Below are 9,879 nucleotides of genomic sequence, written 5' to 3' on the forward strand. Positions count from 1 at the left end.
TGTGCTGAATTTACAACCCCCTTCCCCAATACCAATTGCGCTTTTAACTGGAACCTGCTGGACCATCAAACCATTACAAATATTAACACTGAAAGCTTGTTGACAAATTTACTATTTACTTTTGTGGAGGGTTTTCATATTAACAAGGGGTGGAAAGGACAACTGGGATCAGTTAATTCCCCATGAGCCAAGGATCAGAAAGCGGTATGTTTGCAGTTAGGCTATGGCTTGTCGATGTGGCTCAGTGCCACACGCTATGTCATGCATTTATCAGTTTCCTTCTATTTATTTACTTGAGGGATATTAGTGTGACACACTGGAATATTTTCTGGCAACGTCAACAAAAAATTGCAAGATAATTAAAGGACAGCACTCTGTCTTATGCCTCAGTCTTCTTTTTTAATTTAGAGAACCCAATTTTTTTCCAATTAAGGGGCAATTTAGCGTGGCCAAGCCACCTAACCTGCACATAGACATAGAATTTACAGTGCAGAAGGAGGCCATTCGGCCCATCGAGTCTGCACCGGCTCTTAGAAAGAGCACCCTGCCCAAGGCCACACCTCCACCCTATCCCTATAACCCAGTAACCCCACCCAACACTAAATGCAATTTTGGACACTAAGGGCAATTTAGCATGGCCAATTCACCTAACCTGCACATTTTTGGACTCTGGGAGGAAACCGGAGCACCCGGAGGAAACCCACGCACACACTGGGAGAACGTGCAGACTCCGCACAGACAGTGGCCCAAGCCGGGAATCGAACCTTGGACCCTGGAGCTGTGAAGCAATTGTGCGAACCACTATGCTACCGTGCTGCCCATCTTTGCGTTGTGGGTGGGAAACCCACGCAAACACGGGGAGAATGTGCAAACTCCACACAGACAGTGATCCGGGCTGGCTGTGATCGAACCCAGGTCCTCAATGTTGGAGACGGCAGTGCTAACCATTGCGCCACCGTGCTGCCCAATGCCTTAGTCTTAAACCCTCAACAAAGTGATCTCCGGCTGTATCTATGTGTCATGCTGTCATTTTTCTGCCCGCCTTCAGCAGCCTAAATTAGGGACAGTTTATGTTGCAGGCTCATAGGGAAATGGTTGAGAGTGTGAATTAATTTTATGTAGAACTGTTACAGCCAGCAGATGGGATACTTGTATCCAGGCTTGCGATTTAGATCCATGGCCAAAAAGTGAGTTTTACTGGATACTTCCCCACCCATGCTGCTAATTTTTAGTGTTTCTGCTCTGTTACCAGAATTCCAGGTGCCAAGAATTATGGTTTTATTAAAATCTGAACTCTGCACTGTGGTGTTTGAGAGAGGTATTTCGGGCGGATTTTACTCTGTAGTGCTTTACCAAAGCAGCTTGGTGGGTGTCACTGCTTATTAACATTTTGGCATAAACTGCACATGATTTATTGCCCTTCAGCTCTTATGTAGATCAGGTAGACTCTATCTTGTTGACTTTCTCCCACTGTTGTACACTAAGTTTCGTTTTTAATGTGGCAGAAATCATGGAGTATTCTGAATTGTGTTCTTCAGTTCTGTTCTTCTCAAATTTTATATATTTTCCTCTTTACAGAAGAGCTTGAGCACTGAAATTATGGCCACAAACTGCTGACATATTGGTTCGGAGTGACTGATGCCCTTGTTTTTTCTGGCATTTTCCTGGAGCACTGATGTTGTTAGACTTGCGCAGCAAATTACACCAAACTCAACAAAGAAATGTGAGAATCTCAATATTTAGCTCTATTCTGAGACCCAGGATTGCATTATACAGGTCCTGCTTGTTTACGATGGCCTGATGGACCGGTGCATTTTGACATTCCTGCTCTCCTTTTGTCTTTGGGTGCTGGCCTGGGAACTGAGGTGGAAGAACCTTGGAGAGAAACAGATTGCAGAATGGCTCAATGCTAACAATCTTCTCAAATATAAGATCCTGTTTGATGGTAAGTCTCAAAGGCATCTCAAGTCTGATTCTTTCATTGTCACAGGGCACATATCGTTAAGAGTGTGAGTTGAATGAGTTAACGCACAGATTGAGTAGGCACAATATAATCAAAACTAGATTTTAGTGCTGCTTTTATCGAAATGTCTGGGAAATAATTATCAGACTAATACTGTATATGTATTAATCATGGTTCACAACATAAGAATTAATTGAATGTGTCACTTCTCCTTTACATCTGGGATCCTTCAGGTCTACTTGATTATTTGTATTGATGTGTTTTGCTTAAATTCCTTTTAAAAAGCTGTGGACTCTTGAATTTGAATGGTGTAATTATTGAGAGGTTGGAATTTCTGTTTTTTCTCTTTAAAAACTAGTGGTGACTGTATGCAAATGTGTGAAACACTGAAGCAAAATGTGCAGCACTTTCAGTTTAATAAGAGAGGTCGAAACCTAACTGCAGGGAAATGGATGGAGTTAGAACCATAGGAATAGGTCATTCAGCCTTGTGAATCAATTAGATCATAGCTGATCTGAACCTTAGCTCTAGTTACTCGAATTTTCTCTGTATCCCTTCAGTACCATTATCTAAGAAAAATTCACCAATCAAGTTTGATATTTTTAATTAATCTAGTCTCAATAGCTTTGCGGGAAGTTCTAGATTTCCCTTGCTGTTTGTATGAAGAAGTCACTCTTGAAAGTCTACCACTTATTTTAAGGTTCTCCTTATCTACCATATCAAATCCTTTAAATACCTCAAGTAATCTGTTAGTCAAGGAAATATGAACCTAAACAATACAACCTATCCTCATAATTTAACCCTTGACGGTTCTGGAAGGTCAGTGCTACACTCCCTCCAGGGGCTTTATATCCTTCCCGAGGTGTAGTGCCCAGAATTAAATGTAGCTTTCCAGATGCAGCCTAACCAGTGTTTTCCGCAAGTGTAGCATGATTTCCAACTCATGGTATTATAGTCCGAGTTCTGGTACAAGGGAAGGCATTAATCTGAGCTGAAATGATCACTGATGCCCTTGAATATAGAATACAATTCATGTGGAAAGGAAGATGGAACGTCTAGGCTTGAGGTTAGGGACAGAGTTCAGGATTAATAAGACTGTCGTAATAATTAGAAAATATTACTGGAGGGAAATGGAAAAGCGGCTTTACTTTTAGATACTGGTAGCAAATAGCACTGTTATAGAAAGGAGATACAAAAACAAAAGACCAAGAAAAAGAAGGAGAAAAGTTCCAAAATTTCATGTCAATAAGGGTAGAAGAATTATCCCTGATGTCGTGGCCAGCCAACATCATAAAAGTAGAGTATTTTGTCAATATTGTTGCTTGTGGGAGTTTGCTGTGTGCAAATTGGTTGCTGATTTTCCTACAATGCAGCCACTTCAAAAGTATTTCATTGGCTGTAAAACTCTTTGAGAAACCTAAGATAAAAGCAAATTACTGCGGATGCTGGAATCTAAAACAGAAAATACTGGACGATCTCAGCAGGTCTGACAGATCTGTGGAGAGAAAACGGAGTGAACACTTCAAGTCTGGATGACTCGACAGCTTTGACAAAGTGTCATCCAGACTCAAAATGTTAGCTCCCTTCTCTCTCCAGAGATGCTGTCAGACTTGCTGAGATTGTTCAGTATTTTCTGTTTTTGTTTCTTTGAGAAGCCTGGTGGCTGTGAAAGGCGCTTTATAAATGCAAGTCTTTCTGCTGGAGTTACTGGCTAGAGGTCAGGCCAGGACTGGGACCCCAAGTGACGCCATGAGGTGCTTTAAACATTTCACTTAACTTGTAAGTCAAGTTCTTGCTGATGGCGAAGCAGCAACGTACCCGATGCATACATTACTACAATGGCAGCTTTCCAAGGTCACCACTGCTGCAACTAAGGGCAGGGCAGACGGCCAGGTTTTCCTATGCAACCAGCAGTGTCATTTTTAGCTGACTAGCAGAAATGCCCAATTGCAATTGGTGGGAATGACTCAAAACATTTTTTTTTGCTTTTTGCAGGGATGCATCTGATTTCCGATCACCAATGTTTTGAAATTTAGTGCAGTGAGGGAGCGAATTTATGCTTTACTCTTCCATGATGAGGTTCATTATTAGTCTCAAATGACCATCGGTCCTTTATGGATTACTTTTTGAAACAAAATTGACAAATAGTTCTAACATTTTATTTATGCCTCCCTGTAGAATAATTGGAGAGCTGAATATGACGGCAATCTTTCTGTTCTGTCTCTTGCTGTCCTGTAGGTAATCTGTGAAACGGGGTCAGACTGCAGGTGGGTGGAAATGTGCAGCTGCAGTCTGCTCACAATTCGTTAATTGAAGTTACATTTTTGTTGAAATGTTGTGATGTTTTAATTTGGCAGATGTTACAGCATTGTATTATTAATAATTCTTCAACCATTGCTTAATTAACCAATTTTTGTTTTCAGAAGGGAGATTTCTTGATCTGGGGTGTGAGCGATTGTTGTGTTTCTTTCACACCTTGGCTTGGCCCTTTTGTTTTCAAAGCATTTGGCTGAGAAAGGCTGGCAACAGATTTTCTAATGTTACGTGGTCCTGCTCTCACTGTTAATGTAGTGTCTGAGGCTGTGGACTGCACTTTTATTAGAACTGCGAGCTCTCAGCAGTAATTAAAAATCTACAATGCATATATTAAAAATAAGTCTGGAAAGAGAGCTGTAAAGCAGATGTGATATTGCATCAGTATTGATGACCTTTTCCAAAGTTACATTGAAAATCCCATGAAACCCAGCTGAGATATCATAGTAATGATCTGACTTAACACCTCCCACCTTCTTGCTACGAATGCCCACTGTGAGCTGTTCCCTGAAACCCCAACATGCGCTTAATAATTGATCATTGCTATAAAACAAGCATACCACGGCAACTGGTATTTACATATGCCTTTAACATAGCAAGCATCCTAAGGTATTTCATTAGCCCCAGACGGCAAGCGAGGGAAAGAAAAAAGGAGGGGTGAGAAAAATCATTTGAAATCCTTGGACTTCAGGGACTTCAGATGGGAAAGAGCAAAGGAAACAACCAACATCAAAAAGGTATAGATTTTAATGGGAACTGAGGCATTAAATGAGGACATGAGGGGGTGCTGAGCAAATCAACAGCTTCAGAAATAGAATGGTAAACGAAGGGTCTGAGACTAGGCAGCTCAGTATTCCAATCATTTTAGTTCCACACCAATTGTTCAGGGACGATCTTAACAGACGGTATCTAAAGTTTAATGATCTTAATTACAGCATCTATTTCAATTTAAACATCGAATTAATTTAAACATTAATTTTCAATTCGGCTACTGTTGACCTATTTTAACTCAAATAAATTCTCATTATAAGGCCTTTCTGTCTATTCAAGCTGGATCTTATCTATGTGATACCCAAATGAGGAAGAAAGCTGATTAACCTGCTAACAGTTAGAAATATCCCTTTTTGTCCCCACCACTCTGTCTCTGTCCTGAAGTGTTGTTACTGTATGCTTTCTGTAAGTGGTGTCTTTAGTTTTTTTAGCACCAGCCGTCGCTCAGTTGAATCCGAGATTAGGATTAGGGGTTGAGGTTTCATTGCAGGACTTGAGCACAAAAATCAAGGCTTTGTTATTTAGTGATGGTGCTTGACATTTTTATTCACAGTATTTACCGAACATATATTTCACATATATTTAAAATGAAGGTCTGTTTTTAATAGCATACTGAGGCAGCCAAGCTGCATGAAATGTAGTGTTTTCCCCCAACAAACAAATTCGACCCGATTTCTCATTCTGAGCTAGATACTGAAAATGGCTGGTATTGAGAAGAGCTTTACAGATTTAAAAATATGTCTACACAGTAGTTTGAAATTAAGATATAAAATGCATCTTTAGTTTAAAAATAATATTGCTGATTCTAACTAAAATATTAGGGTAAAGGACCTGTGTGAATGCCAAGAGGAAACTATCCCGGAGGATTTCAACCAGTGTGCTGCCTTGAGAACTGGGAAAATGTACCGCAGCCTGCTGCGGGGAATGTTTCGGTGAGTGCAGTGCTTGAATGACAAAGTTCAATGGGCAGGCACGGTACAAATCAGCCTCCAACTCCCACCATGCTACGGGCTCTTCGTGCACACGCGCTGGCTTGCGTTTCGCTCCATCTCTCTCTTGTCTCCCCCTCCCCCGTGTCTCCATTCCCCACCAGCTCAGAACTCGCTTCACAAACTCCGGTTAGCAGTGTCAGGCTCGATGAAAGGATAAAACTGTGGTCGGTTATCACAGTTCACAACGGCTGGACTCACTGTTGTTTCACATTATGATTTTGTGTGTAATCTGCTAAAGATGAATTGCAATTATTTTTAACTGCATAGAAAGAAAAGTTTTTTTTTTTTTAGTTATAGTCTGAAATGGCAACAATATTCACCACTTGCTTTGGTATAATATTGTTTTTCAACTGAGCTGATGATAACAATGAGTGGCAGTGCTCACAATCTAGTTTGGAACTAGTTCTAGTTATTTGAGCTACAAAAACTTAGATTGAAGACTCTGGAAGCAACGATTAAACCGGGGAAAGAAGGGGGTACTGGGTGATCCCACCAAGCGCGATTGGTTGGGGGTGGGGTGCTTGAGATAGTGGAGGGAGATTCCATTGATTAGGTGATGGAGGAGGAAATGGGAGACCCTACTGCCAGGGAGGGGGGATCCACAAGCCGATGGGACACTGAGCCTCCCCCCCGAGCCCTCATTCCCACATTGCGTGGATGCCCGGAAACCTTGTGGAGGAGCTTGACTTCCCTTCCCTTTCTCAATGGGAACCAAAAGCAGAAGACGTGCCAAGAGGCAGTTTCCATTATAAATGGTCGGCACGGTGGCACAGTGGTTAGCACTGCTGCCTGACTGGTCCAAGGACCCAGGGTCAATTCCAGCCTCGGGTGACTGTATGGAGTTTGCAATTTCTCCCCTTGTCTGCGTGGATTTCTTCTGGGTACTCCAGTTTCCTCCCACAGTCCAAAGATGTGCAGGTTAGGTAGATTGGCCAGGTGAAATTGTCCCTTAGTGTCCAAAAGGTTAGGTAGGGTTACTGGGTCATGGGGATAGGGTAGAGGGCGTGGGTTTAGGTAGGGTCCTCTTTCCAAGGGCTGGTGCAGACTCAATGGCCGAATAGTCTCCTTCTGCACTGTAGGGATTGACATAGGATTTTAAAATGGCAACGCAGGCTGGAATGATCTATTCCTGCTCCTTGTTTGTACCTTACCATCACGGCATGGAAGGTTGGCGGGGGGGGGAGGGGTTGGGTTTCATTCAGGTTATGGACTCTATGCTGGAATGAGCCTTACAAGAGTCTTTCACTCACAAGAGATGTGTATGCTACCCAAGAAATGTTGAAGACTGCCATCAGTGTTACCCAACCAGGGAGGGCCCTTCGGTTTGGGCTTATGGATGGAGTCAGGAGAAAACCCGTGGGGATATCATTCACTGGCAGCACCACGATGCTGGCAGAAACCATGCAGCAAGCTATTAGGAAAGCTAATACAATGCTAGCCTTTATCACAAGAGGAGTTGAGTACAGGAATAGTGAATAGTGTGTGCAACTTTGGTCCCCTTGCCTCAAAGAATGTTATTGCCATAGAGGGAATTCACCAGACTTGTTCCGGATATGGCGGGACTACCCTATGAAGTGCGGTTGGGCGAACTGGGCCTGTATTCCAGTCTAGTAAGACTGTAACCATAATAAATATGATTTTTATGAGCAATCGATTCAGTTGAAAAAAGTGGGAGTGCCTTGGAATTGTTTGCCTCATTGAAACATAGATGCAGGAATAAGCCATTTGGCCTTTCGAGCCTGCTCCGCCATTCCATAAAGTCCTTAAAGTGCAGAAGGAGGCCATTTGGCCTGTCGAGTCTATGCTGACCCGCTGAAAAAGTGTGCTGTGTTACTGAAAAGGTTGGATACCATTGCACTAGCGCAGTACTGAGGGAGTACTGTATTGTCGGAGGTGCTCTGTTTCAGGTTAGCTATTAAACTGTGAGGCTCAGTCTGCTCTCCAGGGTGGACTTTAAAATCCATTGGCGGTGTTTTGAAGAAGAGCATGGACATTATCCCAGGTGTCCTGGCCAATATTTTGCCCCCAGTCAAGAAAATAAATACAGATAGTCTGATAATTATTACTTTGCTGTTTGAGGGAGCTTGCTTGACGCAAGTTGTCGGCCATGTTTCCCACATCACAACATTGATTATGCTCTATATGGACCCTATTGACTGTAAAACATTTGAAATGTCCTGTGGTTGTGAAAGGGACAATATAAAAGTAAGACTCTGAACATTCCTATCCATCTTCACCCCCTTTTAGGTCTTTGTTTCATTGGGCGGCACGGTAGCACAGTTGCTTCACAGCTCCAGGGTCCCAGGTTTCATTCCCGGCTTGGGTCACTGTATGTGCGGAGTCTGCACATTCCCCCTTTTCTGTGTGGATTTCCTCCAGCTGTTCCGGTTTCCTCCCACAGTCCAAACATGTGCGGGTTAGGTGGATTGGCCATGCTAAATTGCCCTTGGTGTCCAAAAAAAATGGTTAGGTGGGGTTACTGGGTTACAGGGATAGGGTGGATGTGTGGGCTTAGGTAGGGTGCTCTTTCCAAGGGCCGGTGCAGATTCTATGGGCTAAATGGCCTCCTTCTGCACTGTAAATTCTATGATTTTTCCCCTTGACCCACTTTTTGTTTCTTTGGTTTGTTCTACTGCAACCCACCCATCCACCCACACACAGTGCCTTGTTTGCTCTCACTGCGCACTGACCTTTGTTCTCCCATTAACATGTTCAGCTATCTTCCTTTTATGCCATTACCAGCACTTCTTTAGTTCTTAATGCTAACAGTACATCTGCTTTGTATCCATGACATCTTTGTCAATCTCTCCTTGGGTCCAACCTATCCCAGACTTTCTCTTCTGTCCCATCCCCTCCTATATAACCCATTACATTTTCACCCCTCTTTGGTTCTAAAGAAGAGTCATGTGGACTCAAAACAAATGCAAGTCTTTTTTTTTTAAATAAGCCATTTCTAGTCATGGAGGATGACTAAGGAAGGGGAGGTATTTTCTCTCTCCTCCTCCCCACCCTTTCCAGTAAGGTTTCCCAGGGTGCTCACAAGACCAGATCAATACAAGATGTTATATCAAAGGTACAATGCAGATGTTATATCAAAGTTGGTGACATCCCTCAAGACTGAAATGATGAATGTTTAGTTGGGCTGCGTGGCCTATGCAGCTCATGGGGAGGCAGTGGCGTAGTGGCATTGACACTGCCCCATCAGGACGGATGGTGGAATTTGAATTCAATAACAAAAAATTGGAATTAAAGTCCAATGACGACCATGAAACCATTGTCGATTGTTGTAAAACCCCATCTGGTTCACTAATGTCCTTACCTGGTCTGGTCGACATGTGACTCCAGACCCACAGTTATGTGGTTGACTCTTGAATGCCCTCAGGGATGGGCAACATGTGCTGGCCCAGCCAGCGATGCCCACATCCCATGAACGAATATAGGAAACAAAAGAAACAAAATCAGATGTGAATTACGATTTCTATTTGAAACAGAATTTGTGATCCATGTAGCTGACTGATACATTGTACCAGTAATCCAGAGGGTTAGATTTATGACCTGGAGGCTTGAGTTAAAATCCCACCACTGCAGCCAGGGAATTTTAAATTTAATTCATCAAATAAACTTGAATGAAAAACTAGTTTCAGCTGTATGACCTTGAAACTACCAGATTGTTGTTAAAAACTTATCTGCTTTGCTCACGTTAGTCGGAGAAGGAAATTTGCAGTTCTTACTCTGTTTGTGATTCCAGACCCACAGCAATATCATAGAATCTACAGCACGGAGACAGGCCCTTCAGCCTATACTGGGATGGCTCTTATCTGAATTGGCCTGCAAGCTACT

At 42.7% G+C, this 9,879-nt stretch overlaps 2 protein-coding genes across 5 annotated transcripts in view; one reads left to right on the plus strand and one right to left on the minus strand.

Annotated features, from left to right (window-relative positions):
- fcf1 (FCF1 rRNA-processing protein) overlaps positions 1-9,508 on the minus strand; it is a 45,279-nt gene extending 35,771 nt beyond the window's left edge. Inside the window, exon 1 of the mRNA XM_072493283.1 lies at positions 9,359-9,508. The gene's annotated coding sequence lies outside the window, so the exon portion shown is untranslated. The remainder of the gene's footprint in view (positions 1-9,358) is intronic.
- arel1 (apoptosis resistant E3 ubiquitin protein ligase 1) overlaps positions 1-9,879 on the plus strand; it is a 110,877-nt gene that overhangs the window by 741 nt on the left and 100,257 nt on the right. For 2 of the 4 annotated variants that reach the window (XM_072493243.1, XM_072493236.1), the window contains exon 2: positions 1,579-1,723. In XM_072493243.1, coding sequence (XP_072349344.1) covers positions 1,639-1,723 — 85 coding nt within the window. In that variant the 5' untranslated portion in view covers positions 1,579-1,638. Of the gene's footprint in view, positions 1-1,578; positions 1,946-9,879 lie in introns of those variants that run through there. The other 2 variants (XR_011938544.1, XM_072493228.1) reach the window with 1 other exon arrangement.

Source organism: Scyliorhinus torazame, chromosome 2, assembly GCF_047496885.1.
Source record: "Scyliorhinus torazame isolate Kashiwa2021f chromosome 2, sScyTor2.1, whole genome shotgun sequence".
NCBI lineage: Eukaryota > Metazoa > Chordata > Chondrichthyes > Carcharhiniformes > Scyliorhinidae > Scyliorhinus > Scyliorhinus torazame.